A 25,183-nucleotide genomic window follows, 5' to 3' on the forward strand; every position below is an offset into this window, starting at 1 on the left:
ATCACTCATAACTGTGGAGTGCTAAGAGTAATTGACTGAGACCTTGTTGTTATGCTCTGTGTCCTTTCAAGCATGGAGATTAACTAATAGCATCTTTTTCTTTGAAGTGGGGTAATTTATAGTGCGGTGTTATGTCTCCTCTGTTACCAGACCAGACTCCAATGTACCATTCTAATATTCATTGCATTACATTACAATCGCTCTTCTAATCTACTATTCTAAATAAGAAATACACTAAAATAAAGAGGGTGTATAGCCCTTCTTGGTGAGAACACAGATGTAAGGATTGAACGAATTTAGCATATGTAGTGAGATAAGAAACCAGTATCCCTGTTTAGTCCTGGAAGGGTTGTTCCAATTGTTGTAATTCAGTGATTTTCCTTTCCAGTCTATTCCTGAAGTCCCTTTGCAGTAAAACAGCTACTCTGAGATCCCCCATTAAATGTCCTAGAAGGCTGAAGTGCTCTCCTACAGGTTTCTCAGTCTGGTGATTCTTGATGACTGATTTGTGTTCATTTATTATTTGGCATAAGATTTGACCTATTTGCCCTATCTAGAGAACTGAAGGGCATTCTTGGCATTTAATGGCATATACAGTGTTAGAAGAGCATGTGAATAAGCCTGAGATGGTGCAGTTTATGTTGTTAGGTCCAGTGATTGTGTTATCTGAGTGTATGTGGCATTAAAGTTGACATCTGGCTTTATTGCAAGCTCTGGTACCAGTGTCCATGTTCAAATTAGATATTGCATTATTGTGAGTGAGTTGTTTGAGACTGGAGGGCTGTCTATATGCAAGAAAAGGTTCCCCCCTAGTACTTGCGAAAGAGAACTGTCGTTATCCAATAAAGGTTGGAAGTCCTTGATGATGCATTGAACTTTTCCTTTTGTACCCTTAGAAGCGCATTGATTCACAAATCTTGAGCTGGAGAAGACACTTATTTATTTTTATGCAAGGCCTAAAAGGACTACAATTGCTAGAGTGATTTTAGGATCCTCATCACTGAGCAAAACAGCCAGTCTTTTAACTATGCAGGCTTTTTTCTATACCTATTTGTGCCTTTCCTAACCTGCAGTATATATTTTATCGGAGGTTCTGGGATTGTAGTTTTAAATAGTCTCCAAGCTTTCCCAAGGGTTTTGACCCTTTTTACCTTTCAGTTTCCTCTTCACATGCCTCCTCATCTCAGAGAAGTTATCCCCTTTAAAGTTAAAAAGTGGTTGTGTTGGTCTTTTTGGGCAACTCCCTATTTATACAGATTTTGAACTCAATAACATTATGGTTACTGTTCCCAACTAATGCAATCATTTCTACAAAATTTTATGCTGTTTTATAATTTTAATGTGTCTATATTTTTAATGCACTTAATGTATTTTAATTAGTGTATTTATAACATGTTTTATTGAATGTTTGTTAGCCGCCCTGAGCCTGCCTAGGCGGGGAGGGCGGGATATAAATAAAATTAATAATAATAATACATCTCTCCCCTGGTAGGTTCTGTGACCACCTCCTCCACAGCACAGCCATTGAGTGTTTACTGGACTCAAAAACCAACATGGCTGCACACCTGATTCTCTTCCATTTAGCTGAAAAACACACTTAACTTTCAGGAGGAGTTCTTTATGTAGCCTTTATGGACCTTAAAGGAGCATTCGATAGCACCTCAAGATAAAAACTTTGGAACAAATTAAGGAAATCCACTATGGATAGGTAACTACTATGGTTGATAGGAAATCTTCATGTTGGCCAGAGTGCTCAAATCTGATACACTGTAGAAGGAGGTCTATCTAAAAGCTTTTCCATTGACCAGGGAGTTTGGTGAAGGTGCCTGCTAGCTCAGTTCCTTATTTTATACTTAAATGATTTATCCAACTCCCGTGACAAAAACTGTCACTCCCCCTGTCAAGCTGGCCTAGAGATTCTACTCTTATTATATGCTGATGATAACAGTTCTGTTGTCTAGCTCTCGCATTGGATTCCAGAGACCAAATTTGCAATTTCCTGTTATCCTGAAGATCTAGAAATTATGGTAAATGCAAAGTACTGCTCTTTCAGAAGAAAAGGAATTGTCCCTTTGTCTGATGGTCCATTGATAATATTAGAATGCAACAAGTGAAGGAATTTATGTATCTGGGAATATAACTTGCGATGGTCCTCTTGTCAAAAAGCCATGCTGAAGAAAGCAGGACCTTGTACTGGCATCCTAAACTTTTTTAGATACCAAAGGCATCCTAAACTTTTTTAGGTACCTCAGAGGACAATATAGACCTGGGACAAATCCAAGTTTTCAGTGTGAAAACTGTCTCTATTCTGCTTTTCAGAGCAGCAATTTGGATCTGATCAGTCAAAGAATCCTTAGACTTCCTACTTTGCTTACTTTGTAAGTTGACCAACACTCCAAATTGTGTAGCTGGAGTGTCCTTATGAGCAGAATTGGATCAGCTATCTTTGGAGGCTAAAGCCTGGCAACTGGCCCTCAATCCGTAGCTTAAAGTGATCTATAGTAACTCTGGGTACCTATCTTTATTAAAAGCAGATTCTCATAAATCCTCTTGGTCCAAGGATCTTGACACAAAACTGTATCAAACTGGTCTAAATTCTGACATTATTAAGGGTCTGGAACCCACAGCTGTTAAGTCCTATATCCAAAAGAATATCCAAGAAAGGGATGACTTGAGCACATGGTCTTGTGCCCACAAGGTTTGCTCTTCTGTAATTTATATATTCCTTCACCAAAATTGCTGCCTTTCTATGTTTTTTATCTAACTATCCCAATTTACTTTAGAGCTGTCTTAACTCAACTGAATGTGCAGCTCACTCCTGTTACAAAGGGAGGATTAAGAAAGATTCCTTACTCATAAGAACATAAGAACATAAGAGAAGCCATGTTAGATCAGGCCAATGGCCCATCCAGTCCAACATTCTGTGTCACACAGCGGCCAAATATATATATATATATATATATATATATATATATATATATATATATATATATATATATATATATATATATATACACATACACACACACACACACACACACACACTGTGGCTAATAGCCACTGATGGACCTCTGCTCCATATTTTTATCTAACCCCTTCTTGAAGGTGGCTATGCTTGTGGACGCCACCACCTCCTGTGGCAGTGAATTCCACATGTTAATCACCCTTTGGGTGAAAAAGTACTTCCTTTTATCCGTTTTAACCTGTCTGCTCAGCAATTTCATCGAATGCCCACGAGTTCTTGTATTGTGAGAAAGGGAGAAAAGTACTTCTTTCTCTACTTTCTCCATCCCATGCATTATCTTGTAAACTTCTATCATGTCACCCCTCAGTCGACGTTTCTCCAAGCTAAAGAGCCCTAAGCGTTTCAACCTTTCTTCATAGGGAAGGTGTTCCAGCCCTTTAATCATTTTAGTTGCCCTTTTCTGAACTTTCTCCAATGCTATAATATCCTTTTTGAGGTGCGGCGACCAGAACTGCACACAGTACTCCAAATGAGACCGCACCATCGATTTATACAGAGGCATTATGATACTGGCTGATTTGTTTTCAATTCCCTTCCTAATAATTCCCAGCATGGCGTTGGCCTTTTTTATTGCAAACGCACACTGTCTTGACATTTTCAGTGAATTATCTACCATGACCCCAAGATCTCTCTCTTGGTCTGTCTCTGTACTCAAATCACCTTTGTGATCTCAGGGTAAAAGCTATACTTTAAGATACATTTTGCTGGACTGTCCTCTTTATATTAGCCTTAGAAATAATTTTTAATACAGTATCTAGATAATTTTTCATCTTTGCCTCATCACAAACTAGATTTACTTCTTTTAATCTGACCGATTTCCAAACCTTACCCTTGCTGTTGTGAGATTTTCCCATTGGTTTAGTGTTGTGTCTAGATGATGCCACTCAACAGATGGGTTTTTGACGGCTCAAGGCTTTTAGCCAAGGACTTTAATCAGATTAAAGGAAACGCCTTTGATCCTTCCTCTGTCCCAAATATAACCTATTCTTGACGGCTGAAAGGAGTGAAAGAGACAGCCAGAACAATAAAATGACCACAACTTGGAGACATACACAGAAATGCATTTATTTTCATTGTCATCAGGATTATGAAATCCAGTGGCAGAATTTGATATATACAAAGGAGTCCAGCACCCCCTAAAGAACCAGCTCAAAAGGACAGAAACCCATCTGGCTTATCACCAGCAAGGGCAGGTGAGAAGGAAAGAGGAACGCCCCCCCAACGTGGCAAAGAAACGAACTCCAAAACTGAATCCCAGAGGCCTAAACAAAGGGGAAGTCAAGCACATGACACAAACTGAAAAGCATCTTAGGGAGAAACCTGAGGAGTACTTTGTGTATTACCAAATCCCCATATTGAAGGGCCATTCTGTGCAGACATGGAATCTGTGTTGAGCCTCTGGACCAGCTTCTCTCTGTGCCACCCCTTTCTCCAGTAAATAAGTCTGGGAAGCCACACCCAACTGCTGCATCCCCAATGCATGGAGGCAGCCAGAGAAAACTACAGGTGGCAATGCCAAACCCCCTTCTGTATACGTATTTTGTACCTTGCAAAGCCAGCCCAAGGCATTAAACTACTGCACAAAGGTTTGCTATTCCTACTTTTTTAAAAAACAGAAAGTTGCATTTTCACGGATGAGGACTGGAAGTTTGGCTTGTACTAAAGGCATCTTGATAGCATTTCCTCCCTGCTCAACCCACGTTTCCTATAGCCCTGACAACCCATTTTCAGCAGCTTGGTAAATGCAGGCGGGGCTGCAAGCTGTTTGTACAGAAGGAGCCACCCAACTGCATCACGACAGGCTGATACCCTACAGCTGCTTAAAAGCTTACTGCAGAGGACCAGGAACTATGGAGTTCAGCCTCCCCTTGCCACCCACATCTGATGACCAGGACACCTTCTTGAACACCAAGGTCAAAGCCTTATGAAACCGAGGCAAGCTGGACCATACAGCACAACCGAAACTTCAGTCCTTTCAATATACTTTTATTGCTTGAGCTATTTGGGCAACCACAGTTTCCCCCATGGACCACTAAGATTGGTTTTAGACATCTCTTAACAAGTTTGTTACTTGGAACATGGACATTAAGATCCACCTGAGAATACCAAAAGTGGTTGGGGGGGGGCAGCATTTTTAATATGAGTTCTCTGATCAGTACTCGGCCTCAAATTTTGGCAACTGAAAACCATTTTTAAAAAATCCATTCATCAGACATCCAGACCTAAACTGATGCTACTGTGGAAACGGTTGGCACCGAGCACCAGATTTGAGAATTTCCTGGGCTTCGTGAAGCATTTTTTTTGGCAAGCCACTGCAAGGAGGAGAAACAAACAGAGAGGGGAGGAAAGAAGAAAAGAGGGGAATTTCTCCACTGAGTAGCCCTGGTTTATTATTTCCATCAGAACCAGAAACCCTGTATGAAGCAGTTCCAGGCTTAGCTGGATGGAACACCACACACCCTTCCTTTGATATCACACCTTTGATCTCTATCAGCGTTGACCTTATCAATTCAGTTCTCCACACCTGCTGCCTAGTTCATGTCTGAAATGGCTGGATACAGCAAGGGAGGGGGGCACAGGCGGCAGCTGTACGGGCAGACGACATCTTAGCGCATGTCTATGCATTTAAGAGGTGAAAGGACGGCTGGAAAAGGTGAGGCGCAGCACTAGAAAGGGGCAAGGGTGGACCTGAAAGAAGATGGAAGGACAGAGCAGCTTCAAAGCAGCCCCTTTTTTGCCCCTCCTCCTCAATGGTGCAGTGGTGACAGAGGCAGCTGGGACTACGAAGGAGCAAGGAAGCCAATTCAGGCTTCCAAGCAGGAAAAAAAAGCTCTCTGGTGAATTTGGAAAGGCAGGGGGAGAGACAACCAAGAAAAGGTAAGAGAAAACCTTGTATTGTGGTCGGTTGTTCCGGAGAGCAGTGCTAGGGAGCGGATGAGTCTGACCAATCAGACAGCTTCTTTGTAAAACCGAAATGCAAATGCTTTAAAAAACATCCCCTTTGGCGTGTGATCCAACGCCTAACTAAACCTCTCGAGGACTTCAGGTTACCACACTGGGCCTAAGGGGACCCCCACACACCGTTTTTTAAAAAGAGGTATCTGAGCAACAACGGCAAGACCAGAAGCCAAAGTTAAGCTTTTTTGGGAAACTGAGGACTGGTGTGTTGGGGATAGAGAGGACTGGTGTGCTGGGGACAGAAAGCACCCAACTCTCTACTGCTTCTGTGGATGCAGAAGCCTTTCTCCCCTTACATCCTCCTCTGTTCAAATGTCCTATCGGTTTGCAGCAGTCAAAATTCAGCCCTCTGGGCAAAAGAGGACAAACATTTCCCAGCACTGGTTATGCTTCTGGAACTTTCTGGGGTGCAGCCTAATAACGAACTAGGGGAAAAAAACAAACACCTTAAGTATCTGGCATTCCTCTCCCTGCGATGTGCAAAATTCTGGGAACTATAGAGCTGTGAAGGGCAGCAGGAGTTTGTCATAAAACTCTCAGCATAAGCTCAGTCAAGGACTATTCAAGGACAATCTTGCTTCCAGCAGAGACAGCTACCGCTGGTGGGAGGATGAGAAAAAACCAGCCGCCTCAGAAGAGGGATGGCATCTCCTAAGAACGCCAAATGAGAAAAAGCACTTTCAGAGGAATGCGTGAGCCACATGCTGTGGTCAAGTACGATCCAAAAAAGCAGAAAGGAGACATTAGCCTCATCCCTGGGCTCCGCATCACCTGTCTGAGCACTGTAATGGTAGGCAAACAGATATATTAATGGCCAACCCTACTCGCAATGCAGAGACCCCACAACCACCTCCAGCCAGGAATCCCACCCCTGCCACAAGACAGGAGAACCTCAGAATCAGCCGCACCCCTCCGTGCCCCACAACCAGAAATCTGCACAGCTCGACCTCCTAGAGTAATCTTCATGACGAGGGGGACGTGTTGAGAAGCAAGACGTGATGGTCGCCCACCCTTACCTTTAGCGGGGAGGGGGGAAATACACACTGAAGTAAGGGCAGTCCCACAGGAGAGATAGCGAGTTGGCAATACAAAGCAAGATGGACTTCTTCCCCAAAGACTTCCCAGACCGAGTAGCTCCTCGTTGGACTGAATGGCCCACAGTTTTCAGTGCTGACGGCGGGGGTCGTCCATCACCGTAGGTGAAGGGTAAGGCTGACTGTCAGGACAATCCCCAAAAAGAGGATGAAGGGAAGCCAGGTCTTCACAAATCCTCCTATGCTGTAAAGGACAGGAAAGAGGGTTTAGGAAACAACAGGAGACTCATCAGCGACGCAGCCGCAAAGAACCGAGACAGAAACACAGCGGAGGGGGGCAGCAAAAAAAAGGAGCCAAGTTAATTTAAAAAGACAGTTATTTTAGCAAGGCCCTTAGCTTTAGATGCAGCCTATTTCGGTTGCGTTAAAGACTAAATTGGATGCAGGGAAGGAGGCTGGGGGAGTGGTCATCCGTGCTGCAGGCTTGATGAATCATGATCAGGTTAAAAGAAGAAGAAGAAGATGATATTGGATTTATATCCCGCCCTCCACTCCGAAGAGTCTCAGAGTGGCTCACAATCTCCTTTCCCTTCCTCCCCCACAACAGACACCCTGTGAGGTAGATGGAGATATTGGATTTATATCCCGCCCTCCACTCCAAAGAGTCTCAGAGCGGCTCACAATCTCCTTTCCCTTCCTCCCCCACAACAGACACCCTGTGAGGTAGATGAAGATATTGGATTTATATCCCGCCCTCCACTCCGAAGAGTCTCAGAGTGGCTCACAATCTCCTTTCCCTTCCTCCCCCACAACAGACACCCTGTGAGGTAGATGGAGATATTGGATTTATATCCCGCCCTCCACTCCAAAGAGTCTCAGAGAGGCTCACAATCTCCTTTCCCTTCCTCCCCCACAACAGACACCCTGTGAGGTAGATGAAGATATTGGATTTATATCCCGCCCTCCACTCCGAAGAGTCTCAGAGCGGCTCACAATCCCCTTTACCTTCCTCCCCCACAACAGACACCCTGTGAGGTGTGTGGGGCTGGAGAGGGCTCTCACAGCAGCTGCCCTTTCAAGGACAACCTCTGCCAGAGCTATGGCTGACCCAAGGCCATTCCAGCAGGTGCAAGTGGAGAAGTGGGGAATCAAACCCGGTTCTCCCAGATAAGAGTCTGCACACTTAACCACTACACCAAACTGGCTCTCCTGCAGCTGGCATCAGAGACGACAGAGCCGGGATCCCACACGTGCTCTTTGCTTTGGAAGCTCAGGGCCATGCCAGAGGCAAGACCGCACCCCCTCCCCCCCTAAATCGAAGGACAAGGCTGGCGAGAAACACAAGGTTTGCTTTGCTATTAAGGCTGGCTATAGATTCTGAAGCTCTGCCAGGCGTTGATGGAAAATATGACAGACAGCAAAGCCCTGTCCAGCGGCTCAATTGAGACAACTGCCTTGTATCCAAAGACACACCCTCAGAATACTGGTCTTCTCTGCTCCAGCAGCCCCTTCTTCTCCCCTGGAAAGATCGCTCACGGGTTGTGAGGAACAGCTTCGCGGGCGTGTGGGGAGGGGTGCAACGAGAAGGGCAAATGTGGATGAAGCTGGCCGCCCTCTCACAAGCTTTAGCACAGCACTGCCATCAAGAGAGAGCGGAGGGAATGAATCCCCCCCCTTCCTCATCCACATAGCAGCCCCCCCCCAACACACACGTACCTGAACCGCTATTCCTCCATGAGGTTCTGTGACCCAAGAATGATCTCTTGGGAGGGAAAGGATCAGGAGGAGCTGTAGGAAAACTTCACGCACTTTCCTTAGACGCAGCTGGATGCAAGCCCCAGCCTCTCATCTTCTCCGCTCCCAGAGCAGACTACTTCCATGGCAATCCCATCTGATCCATTATTCAGTATTAACGCTTGCATCCGATCATTTCCTCTAGGAAGGTAGCTAGCAACAGGTACCGTTTGTCCCAAGAGGGCAAACAAGCCAGCCAAAACAGCACACAGGAGAAGCAAAGGAGAGCCAGTTTGGTGTAGTGGTGAAGTATGCAGACTCTTATCTGGGAGAACCGGGTTTGATTCCCCACTCCTCCACTTGCACCTGCTGGAATGGCCTTGGGTCAGCCATAGCTCTGGCAGAGGTTGTCCTTGAAAGGGCAGCTGCTGTGAGAGCCCTCTCCAGCCCCACCCACCTCACAGGGTGTCTGTTGTGGGGGAGGAAGGGAAAGGAGATTGTGAGCCGCTCTGAGACTCCACTCCGAAGAGGGCGGGATATAAATCTAATATCTTCATCTACCTCACAGGGTGTCTGGTGTGGGGGAGGAAGGGAAAGGAGATTGTGAGCCGCTCTGAGACTCTTCGGAGTGGAGGGCGGGATATAAATCCAATATCTTCTTCTTCTTCAAAGAGCCCAGAGAGCCCCCAAGTTTTGTCAAAAGATCCCATTTGGGTGTGATTTCTTCATATACACACCCACCCAATGCCAGCCCTTGGTTAAGGGCTGCTCTCTCTGAAGTCCTAGGAGAAGGGGATGTGGTTCAGTCGAAAAGCATCTGTTACGTCTGAAGAAGATCTAATCCTTGACATCCCCAGCAAAAAGAACTGGGTAGGAAGTGAAGTGAAAGACCTCTGCCTGAGAGAGCCACTGCCAGTCTGAGTAGACAATACTGACACTGATGGACCAAATATAAGGCAGTTTCATGTGTCTGAAGGAATCTGAAGCAAGCAGTCTGGCAACGGATCATCAGATTGCAGAAGGGATGCCATGAGATGGGAAGAAGAAGGAGAAGGAGGAGGAGAAGGAGGAGAAGGAGGAGGAGAAGGAGGAGGAGAAGGAGGAAGAGAAGGAGGAAGAGAAGGAGGAGGAGAAGGAGGAGGAGGAGAAGAAGAAGGAGGAGGAGAAGGAGGAGAAGAAGGAGAAGGAGAAGAAGAAGAAGATGATATTGGATTTATATCCTGCCCTTCACTCCAAAGAGTCTCAGAGCGGCTCACAATCTCCTTTACCGTCCTCCCCCACAACAGACACCCTGTGAGGTGGGTGGGGCTGGAGAGGGCTCTCACAGCAGCTGCCCTTTCAAGGACAACCTCTGCCAGAGCTATGGCTGACCCAATGCCATTCCAGCAGGTGCAAGTGGAGGAGTGGGGAATCAAACCCGGTTCTCCCAGATCAGAGTCCACACACTTAACCACTACACCAAACCGGATCCCCCGGAATAACCACAACAGCTTGAGGAAAACAGGCGTCTGGGTGGGATGGTCCAGCAAGCCATGGAAGCACCCCCCTGATGCAAACCACATTTTCTGCATTTGGGATATTTATGGAGCAAATCTACACCCCCATCCACAATGGTATGCACAGCTGTCCATTTCCTACTCACCTGACGTACTTGCTGTATAACAGGGAGAGGAAGCACAGTTTGATCATATTCCAGGAGCTGCTGTTGTCGTAGCGCATGAGATTTAAGGCCAGCGCAACATGTGAATGGCAGTTGTCGCAGCAGAGGTTGTGCTAGGGTTTTAAAAAAGGGAGGCACAATGAGATTTCTAGGCCTTTCATTCTTCCACGGATATTCTCAGGAGGAAAAGAAAAACCTCAGCTCTTCTTTCTCTGCTACCACAAATTTCTCTTCATCATTTTACCAAATTTAACTTCAACAGTTGGGGTGAGGATACAGAAGGATTACTGGAAGTCAATTTAAAGATAAATCACAGGCTAGGAACTCCATGGCTTTGTATCATCTTACAATACGAGAGAGATTCTATGCCTCAGTGTCCCCCCCCCACATCAGTGGAAATCTATGAAAAGGAGACAAATTTTCTCTCTGATGACATAAGTTATCTATTGTCAGAAAATGTTTGCATCACAAATATGCATACATCTTCCCTTCCTAGCAATCTAAAGCAGTGCAGTCTCATGAAAGCTACATTGTGATATTTCTAAGATGCACTCTCATTCTTCTCTAGGTAGCAACTATAATGTACACAATGTGGTGAGTAAAAGCTTTCAAGGAATTGCTGGTGTGCTGAATTCCTCCAATATTCCTGCTTGGTGCTCTCTCCCTTCCTTCTCTCTTGCACAGGTGAAGCATATACTTTGCACACCCAAGTAAAATAAACCAAGCAAACCTTGCATGCGGTCAGCGGCAAATCTATTCAAAAAATGGCATCTATAGGCAAACCCTGACATTTACCATTCAGCCGTAAGGTACAGCTGGAAAACTATATGCACATTTGTCCAAAACATGCATAAAACAACAGCATATTCACTGCTGTTCAAACAGAATCAAAACACATGAATTTTTCCAGCAAACTGCTCTGTCTTTATGACAATATACAAGGCAAAGCTTTGCCGACGACTACATCTCAGCACTGAGCAAAATTTTACCTGAGTGCATTTCTTTAGGTAGCTGTCAGAGAGGCAAAAGCCTTATATAAAAAAACAAACACCGTTAAAAACATTTTACTCAAATGGAGAAGAGTATTTTATTCCCTTTCCCTTAAGGGACAGAGTGTAAGGGCAGAAGAGATGGGCATCAATCTGCTTCCTACTGAGTGTTGGAAATTGGCAAATCTGTTTATAATCCCAACTGATCAACTGATAAGAACAAGATTAACCCCTAAAGAGATGCAACTAAACTATGCTTTCCAATAGCATGTGTAAATTTGCACCCATCTTGGATTCAGTTTATGCTCAAGCTGAATGGGGAAGAAGTTCTTCAAGGTCTTACTAACAACAAAAGTAATAAAGAATATTTATATAACAAAATACAAAGGTAAGTCCATTGGAAATCCTTGTTGCTTCTCTAGTATCAGCGACTCGTAGGTTACAATTTATTCAGCAATTATTGTAAGCTTTATGTAGTTATACTCTAGAATTGCTAATGCATACATGAGAACTGTTTAACGGAGAAGGCAGAAGCTGGGTTGGAAAAGAGCTAAAAGCGTTTGCTTTATATAATTGAATAAGCAGGCATTGGGCAAATTCTTTTTGATTGCTTTAATATTACTTTAAGGTTTGTACATACAGCAACGGGTGATGACAGCTGCACATAATATTACTAAGCTGCAGATCCATAGTATATGAGGATTTTCCTTGCGCCTCAGGGCTTTGAAGAATCTTGTTTATTTGAAATGGGTGCTTAACGGAAACCGCATCACTGCTGCTATCGGGGAATCCATGGGAGTTCTGCAGTGGACATTCTACTCTGGGCACAAGTTGCTGATACTAGAGAATCAATAAGACTTTTCAATGGACTTATCTGTGTATTTTATTATATAAGTATTCTTATTACTTTTGTTGTCAGTAAGACCTTGAAGACCTTTTTGCTCAGTGTTTGTTAAGAATACAACAGTGTTCTCATGGGGAAATTTTTATATTTGGTTAAATAAAAATTAACTGGTGGGTGTAGGAGAATTTCTCTTTTTTTAATATATAAATACTATTGTCGAAATAGAATGTAAAATCTTTATATTTTGAGTAGAAGGATTTTTTAAAGACTTGTTTCAGCCATAATCTACCTCTTCCAGTATGAATGTCAAGATAATTACTGATGTATTGCTTTTCTTTTTATTATTTCTCTTACTTTAATGATGTAAATTGTTGGAAATTCTAATTGAAGTAATAAAATATATAAAATTTTAAAAAAGAAAAGAATACAACAGTGTTCTTAAAAATTTGACGTCTACTATTTTGACACTTTCCTTTTCACAGTGTATTTTCCTGGTTTGCTAGTGCATCCACCATATTCCTTTGTATATTTACTAAGTTGAATGGGGTGAACCAAACTGGAATGGGGTGAACCAAACCTTTCCCTTTCCCCCCTCTCCCTTTCTCACAATACAAGAACTCGTGGGCATTCAATGAAATTGCTGAGCAGACAGGTTAAAACGGATAAAAGGAAGTACTTCTTCACCCAAAGGGTGATTAACATGTGGAATTCACTGCCACAGGAGGTGGTGGCGGCCACAAGCATGGCCACCTTCAAGAGGGGGTTAGATAAAAATATGGAGCACAGGTCCATCAGTGGCTATTAGCCACAGTGTGTGTGTGTGTGTATTTTGGCTGCTGTGTGACACAGAATGTTGGACTGGATGGGCCATTGGCCTGATCTAACATGGCTTCTCTTATGTTCTTATGGAATACTTACACTGATTTTTTTTTTTTTAACATCTGACTTCTTGCTGCTGGCTTTAGTTTAATTTCCATGGAACTTCATGACTTCCCCAATACTGTTTTACTGGCTTGCTTTGTTCTGTGTTTTATTGTTTTCACATAATTTTTAAACTGGAAACCATCTCAAATGTGTTGAATATAAACAAACAAACAAAAAATCCGAGGAACCAATTTGAACTCTCTTACCATACGATGCTTGTACTCCTCAGAGGCATCGTGGACTGCTGTATCCCAAGCATTGGGGCCACAGGAATATACTTTATTTGGATCTAGCTTCCAATACCTGAAAACCCCAGAAATCAAAGATACGGGTTCAGACACGGGCATTTACAGTCTGCTTTCTCCCAGATGAAATATGCTCCTCCACTAGCAAACCTTTCTGCAGCTTGGGTTTTCAGGTAGCACCTCTACAGGCCTGGAACTTTTTGAACATGGATCTGCGTGCGTTCCATGACTGTATCTTGCAAGCGCAGAATATTAGCCTGCTTCCCTGTCTCCTGCCCTTTGAATTTAGAAGGTTTCTAGCTCTTAACATAGCAAATACCATCTGGTTGGCAACGGCTGGCAAGTCTCAGAAGCCAGGAAAGGGCTGGCATGCTAAACAGGTATTCCAACAGACTCTCTGCCAATAGTAACAGCCTTAGCTAAAGACCAAGGCAAACACAGTCCTAATGTAAACTAGTGATACCAAATGGTAGGACAAACCCCAAAAGTTTTTCAAGGGTCAGCTCTTAAAGAGATTAATAAAGATTTAATTCAGAGGGCATTCCGATGAACAAAAAAAAGCCCCAGAAGCTTGCAATCTAAATTACAATTGGGGAGGGGGGGGAAGATTACACAGTGATTAAAGGAAAGAAAAGAAGAAGAAGATGCTATTGGATTTATATCCCGCCCTCCACTCTGAAGAGTCTCAGAGCGGCTCACAATCTCCTTTACTTTCCTCCCCCACAACAGACACCCTGTGAGGTAGATGAAGATATTGGATTTAGATCCCGCCCTCCACTCCGAAGAGTCTCAGAGCGGCTCACAATCTCCTTTATCTTCCTCGCCCACAACAGACACCCTGTAAAGTGGGTGGGGCTGGAGAGGGCTCTCACAGCAGCTGCCCTTTCAGGGACAACCTCTGCCAGAGCGATGGCTGACCCAAGGCCATGCTAGCAGGTGCAAGTGGAGGAGTGGGGAATCAAACCCGGTTCTCCCAGGTAAGAGTCCGCACACTTAACCACTACACCAAACTGCCTCTCCAGAGACGAACAAATGAAGCTAGGTTTACTTTAACTATATCTCTGTACAGCAAGAGGAATAGCAGTGGCCCAGGGGTCAAAAAGGGAAACTGTGCTGGATACTAATGACAGCTGACGTAGAGTGGCACCTAAGAGACGGATAGTGCAGTCCTAAACAGAGTTACTCTTCCAAGACCTGTGATGTTAATGGCACGGAAGTCCTTAGTTTTAGCTCTGCCATCTACTCAGCAGATGGCCTCAGACAAGCTCCCGTTTTCTTCATGTCCATTTGCAAAATGGGAATAACACATGGGTTACAGGTAGGGGTGTGCACATGCAAAAAAAAAAAATATATATATATATATATCTTTTTGGGGTTGGGTATACCAAACCTGAAAAATATTGGCATACACTGATATTCCCAAATCCCAGTCTCGGTATGATATTGAGATTCAGGAAATAATTATCACCAAATTTATTTGGCTCCATTATACTCTATGGGAACTGTCCCCTTAGGGTACAATGGATACCCAATACCTTTCCTTCCCTCCTTGAGTTGCCCCAGTGGTACGTCTTAGCAACTGAAAGGAACTTTCCCTTTAAATGGCAAAGCCAAACCATGTGTGAGGAACCCAGAAGCAGCGCGAGGAACCCATAAGGGGGGTGAATTTGCGCCACTTCAGCAAATGAAGCTGGGCCTGAATAAAAGCTGAATGATATTGGCTTTTATTCAGGCTCGGCTAGATCACTAGCCAAATCAGATTAGAAAATCTGATTCAGCTGAATAAATACTTGAAAAACACTGATAAGAAGATGATATTGAATTTATATCCCGCCCTCTACTCTGAATCTCCGAGCGGCTCACAATCTCCTTTATCTCCCTCCCCCACAAAAGACACCCTGTGAGGTGGGTGGGGCTGAGAGGACTCTCACAGCAGCTGCCCTTTCAAGGACAACCTCTGCCAGAGCTATGGCTGACCCAAGGCCATTCCAGCAGGTGCAAGTGGAGGAGTGGGGAATCAAATCCGGTTCTCCCAGATAAGAGTCTGCCCTTTCAAGGACAACCTCTGCCAGAGCTTGGCTGACCCAAGGCCATTCCAGCAGATGCAAGTGGAGGAGTGGGGAATCAAACCCGGTTCTCCCAGATAAGAGTCTGCCCTTTCAAGGACAACCTCTGCCAGAGATTGGCTGACCCAAGGCCATTCCAGCAGCTGCAAGTGGAGGAGTGGGGAATCAAACCCGGTTCTCCCAGATAAGAGTCTGCCCTTTCAAGGACAACCTCTGCCAGAGCTTGGCTGACCCAAGGCCATTCCAGCAGGTGCAAGTGGAGGAGTGGGGAATCAAACCCGGTTCTCCCAGATAAGAGTCCGCACCCTTAAAAACTGGCTCTCAAACTAGTATTTTTCGCATATTTATTCAGTTCGGTATACACCGAGCGTGCTTCCTAGTTAGAGGACTGTTGTAAGGATTATGCTGAGATAATATATGTAAAGTGCTGCAAATCAAGACTGGCAGGGAGGCTGGTCAGCCGACTCGTCAAATATCACCAAATATCCCATGAATGCGAAAGCACAGGTGGCCACTTGTCAGTATTTCATTCTGGTGCCAGAGGTGAAGAAGAAGGGCTTGGAGAGAAATTAGTGGGAGGCTGTTCTTGGAAGAACTGCCAAGCAGAACGGCCTGTGCTCAAGAGACAAGGCGAATGTTTAAGCAGCAGAAACGCAAGGGAAAGAGGGCACAACGATAACAAAAGACTGTCAGACTTTCCTCCCAGCATTTCAAAACTGGAATCTCCCCAAGGTACAGAAGAATTAGCCAAAAAGTTGTCAGCTGTTGTTTTAAACGGTAGATCTGACCCTCCTTCAAATTTAAGGCATAACGAAAATACTGTTATCTAGCAAATATTGTTATTCTGCCCTTGTGGCTTGGTTCTCCCCACTCCCCCAGCATCTTCACAACAGACCTGTAATGTAAATTATACCGAGAGAATACAACTGGCACAAGATCGCCCAGTAAGCTTCTATGGCAGAGTAGGGGTTCAAACCTGCACCCCTCACTCTAAGCACTCCACCATAATTCTCAGGTTTTATGACTACCGTCTTGAGCATTAACAATTCAGCCTTTGTACTGGGTCTTAATATATGTATGATGAATTTGCTGTAGGGAAAAGGAATTTGCACGAGGCTTGGAACATACATGAAGAAACAAAATTACTTACTTGACAGGCTTCCCAAAAGCCATGTTGTCTTCCTAGAAAGAATTGGGAGGGGAAAATAAAAAAAGCACATCTATTAGCAAGTTTTACACCACGAACTAACACCACTCTGGGCGGGCTTACTTAAAACCTTTTTTTCATCCACTCTTGCAGTAAAAATGATCTTCAACTTAAAAAGCATCCAAGCTACAGTAAAAACGCTAACATAGTAGAAAAAGAAATGGTAAAACAGCAGCAGCAGAATTAACGAAATCAGTGAACTATTGATCAAATTACCTATCAAACAGTCCAATAAATATTCTACCCACCCACCCTTCAGACCCAATAATACAAACAGGAACCAAATCAGAAACAAAATCTAATATCCTAAAGTTTGGGAAAACATAACAGACTTTTCTCGGTGCTTTAACTGTGGCAAAAATGGAACTATAATACAGAGTCCTGGGAACAGGAAACAAGCACAGAAAAAACCCCTCTCCAGCTGCCAGTTGCCTAACATCTCATGGCAGGACACTCTGGTGCTGATGAGCCAGGTTTATATGGCAGAAAGCTGCCCTTAAGGTATTCTTCCCCCCAAAACTGTTGAGGACTTCATAGGTCCTTTTGAATTGTGCCTCAAAACAAACTGGAAGCCACCAGAGATCTTTAAAGACAGGTAAAGTTATCTCACTGCAGTAGACCTTAGTCCAAGATTCAGCCACTGTATTCAGGACCAGCTGAAGCTCCCAAGCACTCTTCAGAGGGCACCCATGCGCAGCACACATTCCCAATCCTGCCAGGAACAAGGCAACAAGCCTTTCTCTATCAACGCTGGCTCCTTTTCTGGGAGAGGCAGAGATGTCTGCACCCTACTCTGTGCCACAGAACACTCTCCAACAAGTACTAATATTAATATAGAATACACTTTCAAGTGAACGCAAAGAAGTTCTCCAGAATTCTTTGCTGATCGCAAAAGGGGAAAAAGACAAGGGTTCCAAGTTGCCCATACATTGTGGATAGAGGTATCAACAGGACTGCAGCCCAATCCACCTCCAGGCATGGTAACCTGGCCCTCTCTCATAAGTCTCAGCTGATTCTTCCCAAGACAAAAGGCCCTCTCTTTTCACCTCTTCCCATGACAGGGGTCACTTTTCTCCATATGGACTTCAGCTGCTCTTTCCTGGCTGGGAAACAAAGCATGGTATCCTCACTGGAACATCACTAAGGTCCCGCATTCAGGTCATGCTCTGCTAGCTGCGCTGACTCCAGGTGGAGTACCGGAGCAAGTTCAGGGTATTGGTTGTGACCTTCAAGGCCCTATGAGGTCTGGGACCAGCATATCTAAGAGACCGCCTTTCCTAGTATATCCCCCACGGAGCTTTAAGCTCAGTTGATCAAAATCTTCTTCTGATCTGGCCAAAAAGATATCTGCTTGGCCTCAGCCAGAGCCAGTCTTTTCAGCTCCGGCACTGGCCTGGTGGAACACTCTCCCAAGTGAGATCCAAGCCTTACGGGACTTACCACAGCTCTGCAGGGCCTGCAAAACAGAGCTGTTTCATCAGGCCCACCGCTGAGGCTGTGGTAACCATCTGGACTGTCCCCCCCCCCCCCACCCATGCACTCTCTTCCTTGCTCATGTGTCCTGCTCCTTTGTATTGTTTTAACATCTTATTGTTGCACTCGATGCAAAAACCCTGCTGAGGTGTATTAATCTGTTCTAACGCTTCAGCTGCTGTCTGATACCAATATTACACACTGTTTTTAATAATAATAATAAAAAATTTTTATTTATACCCCGCCCTCCCCGCCGAGGCAGGCTCGGGGCGGCTTACAAGGCATGACAGAGCCATGTTAAACAATAAAACAGTTGCACAATACAATTTACAGTTTACCAATACAATTCACAGTTTACCATTAAGTTTTTACATCATCTAAAACAGTCTAAAATCAGTCTAAAATAGTCTAATCACTGCTATCTCAGTTATTGATGTTAATGATGGCGTGATGTTTATTTCAAGCTCCATCTTGAAAGGCTAGCCGGAAGAGGGCGGTTTTGCACGTCCTACGGAATTGGCTAAGGTCCCGCAGGGCCCGCACCTCTTCCGGCAGCTGGTTCCACCATTGGGGTGCTTTTATAGAGAAGGCCTGTTCTCTAGTTATTTTTAGTTTGGCCTCCCTTGGCCCAGGTACTTCCAGAAGGTTTTGTGAACTGGATCGTAGTGCTCTTTGGGGAACATATGGAGAGAGGCGGTCCCTAAGGTAGGCAGGTCCTCGGCAATATAGGACTTTAAAGGTAATAACCAGCACCTTGTAACGAACTCGGTAAACAACTGGCAGCCAATGCAGCTCCCGCAGCCTAGGCTGCACATGTTCCCACCGGGGTAGGCCCAATAGCAGTCTGGCTGCTGTGTTCTGCACTAGCTGCAGTTTCCGAGTTCGACACAGGGGCAGCCCCATGTAGAGGGCATTACAGTAGTGTTAATCTATATTTACTGTTTTAAACGTTTTTGTTGTTACTGTTATTATTGTCATTCCCTGAGCTTACTTGCAGGGGAGGGAGGGCTATAAATCAAAATCAAACTACTGATGGGGAGAGCTCTGTTGCAGAGGAGAAAGTTAAAGATCTTTTGGGGGAGTCTTGATTCAAGGAAGAGCAAATCAGTAAGAATCGGTTGTGACCTTCAAGGCCGACATCGCCGGCTCTTCAAACCTTGTGTTCAGTTCAAAAAAGGGACACAATCAAAAACAAAGGCATTGCTAACCAAGTCCACACAGAAACGAGCGTCTACTTACAGAGACATAATAAGGCCCTGCAAAGTCTCGTATGATTCCAGCTGATGTACAAATGCCCATGTGACCAATGATGGGGAAGAGCCAGCTGCCAAAAGAAGGAGACAAAACTAGTCAGGAGCACCGTACTGCTCATCTAGAAAACAAAACAGTGGGCCAGATTGGACCAGACTGAGAAGACTGGCAGAAAGTGACAGTCAGAACCAGGAAGACGCCGGGGCACAAGCCATTAGAGGCAGGGCCTAGTTTATATACTGGAGAAGAAGGAGATGGTCAAGACCAAAACCGGTATCCTGGATGTGGAGGGGCATATTTCGTAATGCTTCCCTGTGTCATAATCTCTCTACAAACAGAAGCCAGCGCAGCAAGCAAAAGAAAGGGTAGAACTCTCTTTTGTTTCTCAATGCCATACCAATTCTCTATTGGCATGCAGCTTTTCAGACAAAGGAATATCCCCAGGTTGAAATACATCCCCGGCAATCTGAAGTGCTACAAGATCAGCATTCTACCAATTAAGGCCCACTACATCAGCCTTTGTATGAACTAGGTATCAGAAATTGGTACAGAACATGCAGTAGACCGAGGAGGTGGAATTCTGAGATTGGCAACGATTGGACCACTTCAGACTACATAGAAGGGAGCATCGCTTTTATTGATCCCACTTTGTATATAATTTTTGCAGATTAAAAAAAAAAACCTCCATCGGTTTTATCCCAAGTTTCTCCTTACTGCGCGCTAGTTTTATACTTGCATGGGGATTTACCACTTTTTAAACTCTCCCCAATTACCACCTTATTCTGCTGCGCATGTAGATTAAGTTTCAAAAGACACCTTGCTCTTCTCCCATTTTCTCCTTTTGACCAATGGCGATATGCATAACTGTGGGTGATATTCTCCTATTAGGGTGACACTCGAGTCAACCTTCTCATCATTCGTGGCAAGCAGGAATTACCTTCAGTCGACTAAGTAAGAGAAATCTTTGCAGGCTGGTAGAGTTGAAGCCCACTATGCCTTTCAGGCCAAACGACTACCACAGGTATTAGGAGGAGAGATCTCTGTAGAGTTATCTGCAGACTGGGCTGGCACGACAAGTTAGCATTTAGAGCGTGGCTGCTGTACAAAGGTTAAGAGTAGGCGTTTCAAGTACAAACATGATGCCATGCTCACACAGATGAGCTCTCTGTGAAACCAAAAAGACCCAGAACTAGAACAATGAATGGAAGTGGGCTCAGCCTAGGGAAGTCAGAGGTACACATCGACATCTAGCGACATCTAGCCATTAGAATATACCTTACTGAATGCAGCACCTTAACTTATTGTAGTTTTTTAAAAAAATGTATGTAACTGTTTTTAAATGTATTTATTAACCGTATTTTACAATTGCTTTGTATAATAATCATGGTATATACCATGTCCTGTTAGCCGCCCTGAGCCTGCTTCGGCAGAGAGGGCGGGATATAAATAAAATTTATTATTATTATTATTAACTATCCTCTGGTTATATTTTCATCTTGCAGTTCCTCCCCTTTGTGCTGCTCCAATTGTCTCCTTTTTACTGGGAAGGCAATCAATTTTCTGGAACTCGCTCCATTTAAGTTGTTCCTGTTTTGGCCTTCCTATAAATCTGTCAGTATAGGATGGCACCAATACTGTTTTCCAGATTTCCACCCAATCTCTGGAAGGGTCAAATCCCTGAATGCGCAAATGGAGACATCACAATTCCAGAGGGCGTGAAGGCAAATGCTCACACAAGGACACAACGATTCCTACTTCTTTATAACTGGCAATCAAAACAGTAAGTAATGTTCAATGTGTTGAAGTCCAGTTATTCAACATCGAGATCAATGGCAAAATGAAATTTTCTGAGATTGACAAATGTCCCTTCCCTTGTCTTTATGAACTCACTGGAATTTTGCAAAAAAGAAAGAAGAAATATATCCTGATTGAAATGCCAGTTCAGGATGAAGCTATGCAGAGCAAGTAGCTAGCAACCACCTATTTTCCAACAGTGTATATTTACTTCACTTATACGTTACCATTCTCCCAAGGGGACCAAAAGCAATTTACACCTTTCTCTTTTTTTGCATTTTACCCTCGCAACAATCCTATGAACTTGGCGAGGTGTGAAAGCAGGCAGCAGGCTTTGGCGGGGAAACATGAGTATCACAAGGATACAAGATCAAACCTGTTTTTCACCTGAGAAATGTTGGAGGATGTGCACAAAAGCAGTCACAACCACAACATTCTTCCTACACTGCTGGTGTATTAGGGCTGACTATATACTCCCGATCTGTTCCAGTGTCCCTGGGAGAAATATTAGATATCAGCTAGACAAATTATTGGTGGATAGGAATAAAAGAACCACTTTATGTGTGGCAAAATTTGCTTCGCGAGCTATAAGTCTCCGGAAGCAATTCCTAAGGGAAATATCCAACTGAATGCCTTGGCTATGGAACCTAACTAGTATTCTGGAGGGAAATTATATCATACTGTGTATGTTTTATTCTGATTATTGTTTTACCTGATTGTATTTTATTAAGTTATTTGTATTTAATTTGACTGGTCTATGACCGTATTAAACTTGATCTGCTATCCTACACTGCTGAGCAAGCTCTCCTGGGAGGTCGATACCTCTCCCTCATGGCCCATGTCTGCAACGTTTGGCTAGTGTACCATACCAGAGAATGCACAACATACACAAGTCCATGCTCTGAATACGGTGGCCAGAGAGGCCTCAAACTCATACACCTATACAGCCAAGCTGGCTATCTAAACAACTGTAAGGTGTTAAAAAGGAGTGCGTGTGTGTGTGTAAAAACACAAGAACAAAAATGTAGAGCATTGGGCATATCTGTGCAAAGCACAAAAGCATGAAATAAGTACAGATTTCCAGGGAAGAAACCCCACCCCCACCATAAGAGTCTTGAGGCTCTTTAAAGCCTAAGCAACAGATTACAGCCCAAGTTTTCATGAGCCATGCCCACTTTTAGTTTATCTCACAAAGCAGACCGCAGTTCACAAAAGCGTAAGCCTTATGCCGTTATGCAATTTCTCAATCTCGAAAGCAACCCACAACTCCTGCCTAATTATGGCCCCAGCAAACTAGCAGCGCACAGAGTCACACCCTTTTAAATCCACTGGCTTCAAAGGATTTTAGGCTGGGTATAATTCTGCTGCTGGCACTATTTTACAATTACAGTGCCAGACTTGTTGCAGTCCAACACAAGGCATGTTTACTCAGAAGTAGTCACAATCGCATTCCTCCTACATTGTTAAGCAAGCTCTCCTGGGAGGTTGCCTCTCCCGCATGGCCCACGCTCGCACCTTTTGGCTAGCGTCCACTATCAGAGAATGCACAACGTAGCCAAGTATATTGCCACCTGTCTATTATTATTATTATAACAATAACGGAGCCTTCAGGCACCAAACTACAATTTTCAATATCTCAGAGCAACGAACCCTCAGTTAGAACATTCATGCGTGCATCTCCTTCACACAGACACAAATGGACACCGACTGAGGTTTCACTGCAGGCATTTGATGAAAAGGGACGGTGGCTCAGTGGCAGAGCATCTGCCTGGGAAGCAGAAGGTCCCAGGTTCAATCCCTGGCATCTCCAACTAAAAAAAGGGTCCAGGCAAATAGGTGTGAAAAACCTCAGCTGGAGACCCTGGAGAGCCGCTGCCAGTCTGAGTAGACAATAGTGACTTTGATGGACTGAGGGTCTGATTCAGTAGAAGGCAGCTTCATATTGGGAGGGATGGTGGCTCAGTGGTAGAGCATCTGCTTGGTAAGGAGAAGGTCCCAGGTTCAATCCCCGGCATCTCCAAAAAAGGGTCCAGGCAAATAGGTGTGAAAAACCTCAGCTGGAGACCCTGGAGAGCCACTGCCAGTCTGAGTAGAAAATAGTGACTTTGATGGACCAGGGTCTGATTCAGTATAAGGCAGCTTCATATGTAGGCAGGATGGTGGCTCAGTGGTAGAGCATCTGCTTGGGAAGCAGAAGGTCCCAGGTTCAATCCCTGGCATCTCCAACTAAAAAGGGTCCAGGCAAATAGGTGTGAAAAACCTCAGCTGGAGACCCTGGAGAGCCACTGCCAGTCTGAGTAGAAAATAGTGACTTTGATGGACCAGGGTCTGATTCAGTGTAAGGCAGCTTCATATGTTAGGGGAGGGATGGTGGCTCAGTGTTAGAGCATCTGCTTGGGAAGCAGAAGGTCCCAGGTTCAATCCCCGGCATCTCCAAAAAAGGGTCCAGGCAAATAGGTGTGAAAAACCTCAGCTTGAAACCCTGGAGAGCCGCTGCCAGTCTGAGAAGACAATACTGACTTTGATGGACCGAGGGTCTGATTCAGGAGAAGGCAGCTTCATATGTAGGAGGGACGGTGGCTCAGTGGTAGAGCATCTGCTTGGGAAGCAGAAGGTCCCAGGTTCAATCCCCGACATCTCCAACTAAAAAGGGTCCAGGCAAATAGGTGTGAAAAACCTCAGCTGGAGACCCTGGAGAGCAGGGGAGGGATGGTGGCTCAGTGGTAGAGCATCTGCTTGGGAAGCAGAAGGTCCCAGGTTCAATCCCCGACATCTCCAACTAAAAAGGGTCCAGGCAAATAGGTGTGAAAAACCTCAGCTGGAGACCCTGGAGAGCAGGGGAGGGATGGTGGCTCAGTGGCAGAGCATCTGCTTGGGAAGCAGAAGGTCCCACGTTCAATCCCCAGCATCTCCAACTAAAAAGGGTCCAGGCAAAGAGGCGTGAAAAACCTCAGCTTGAGACCGTGGAGAGCCGCTGCCAGTCTGAGAAGACAAGACTGACTTTGATGGACCAAGGAGGGTCTGATTCAGTAGAAGGCAGCTTCATAGGTCCAAGCTGACTCCAGCCCGCGGAACCTTCTACCACTATATGCCTATCAACCTTTCAGATGCCACAAGCCTTCCTCCCCCCCCAATTGTTCCAGGGAAACAGCCCCGCATCCCTCCGGGGAAAGAGGACCAGAAATGCAAGGCGACTCCTCCCCCCACCTCCTCCTCCAGGAAAGGGCCGCTCCCCCCTCCAGGCACGGGGGCGGGACTCACGTGAGCACGGGGATGGGCGTCCACACCACGCAGTAGGGGAAGCGGCAGCGCTCGGGGTCCACGCCCGCCCCCGCGGCGCCGCCGCCGACACCCATCCGGACCACCGCGGGGAACTGCTTCGCCTTCCCCCCCGCGGCCGCCTCTTCCTCCATCACCAGGGGGAGGGAGGCTGGGCGGGGCGCCCCGTGACGTCACCTCCTGGAAACAGGCGCCCCGCTTCCGGTGGGCGGAGCCAGGCTGGTGGGCGGGGCGAGCCGGGGAGGAAAGGTCAACCAGAGGCCTGCTCCATAGAGCTATGGGCATCTGTTGCTGGGGTAAAAATCCGGTAGTCTTTGGGGTGCTCTTTGACTCCCGTGGGATTCGCAGCAGAGGTTTGCTGCGGATCTTGTAAGGTTGAAATTGTATGTAAGGTGACTTATGTTTAAACCCCACTGGTTTCAGTTTGAACCCTGGGATAACCCTGTGTAGGATAGCTCTCTGTAATCCTGATACTTAACACTAATACTTATTTGGGCGTAAATCCTCTGAGGCTTGCTTTTGAGTAAGCAGTTCCAAGATTCAGCTGCTAGGGTTGCCAAGTCCAATTCAAGAAATATCTGGGGACTTTGGGGGTGGAGCCAGGAGACTTTGGGGTGGAGCCAGTAGACATTAGGGGCGGAGCCAAGATCAAGGCTGTGGCAAGCATAACTGAACTCCAAAGGAAGTTCTGGCCATCACA

At 45.1% G+C, this 25,183-nt stretch overlaps 1 protein-coding gene across 2 annotated transcripts; it reads right to left on the bottom strand.

The window, feature by feature from the left end:
- Nucleotides 1-4,070: 4,070 nt before the first annotated feature.
- Nucleotides 4,071-24,687, bottom strand: TMEM222 (transmembrane protein 222). 2 transcript variants are annotated; one of them, XM_060258308.1, is made up of 6 exons: nucleotides 24,466-24,687; nucleotides 19,399-19,483; nucleotides 16,630-16,661; nucleotides 13,375-13,471; nucleotides 10,394-10,524; nucleotides 4,071-7,261 (listed from the first exon to the last, which is right to left on the bottom strand). In XM_060258308.1, the coding sequence occupies exons 1-6, from the start codon at nucleotides 24,615-24,617 to the stop codon at nucleotides 7,174-7,176; spliced, it is 585 nt and encodes a 194-aa protein (XP_060114291.1). In that variant the 5' UTR covers nucleotides 24,618-24,687; the 3' UTR covers nucleotides 4,071-7,173. The 2 variants fall into 2 exon arrangements, with proteins under 2 accessions (XP_060114291.1, XP_060114289.1); XM_060258306.1 differs by having other exon boundaries at nucleotides 4,071-7,256; nucleotides 24,466-24,663.
- Nucleotides 24,688-25,183: the final 496 nt, after the last annotated feature.

This window comes from Heteronotia binoei, chromosome 17 (genome assembly GCF_032191835.1).
Source record: "Heteronotia binoei isolate CCM8104 ecotype False Entrance Well chromosome 17, APGP_CSIRO_Hbin_v1, whole genome shotgun sequence".
In the NCBI taxonomy this organism is placed as follows: domain Eukaryota; kingdom Metazoa; phylum Chordata; class Lepidosauria; order Squamata; family Gekkonidae; genus Heteronotia; species Heteronotia binoei.

Excerpts from the sequence above, each read along its gene's own strand:
- TMEM222 (XM_060258306.1), bottom strand. The coding sequence starts at position 24,617 with ATGGAGGAAGAGGCGGCCGCGGGGGGGAAGGCGAAGCAGTTCCCCGCG. Across the intron at positions 16,662-19,398 it reads CAGGGCCTTATTATGTCTCT|GAAGACAACATGGCTTTTGG; the intron begins GTAAGTAGACGC and ends AATTCTTTCTAG. Across the intron at positions 13,472-16,629 it reads GCTTTTGGGAAGCCTGTCAA|GTATTGGAAGCTAGATCCAA; the intron begins GTAAGTAATTTT and ends TGGGGTTTTCAG.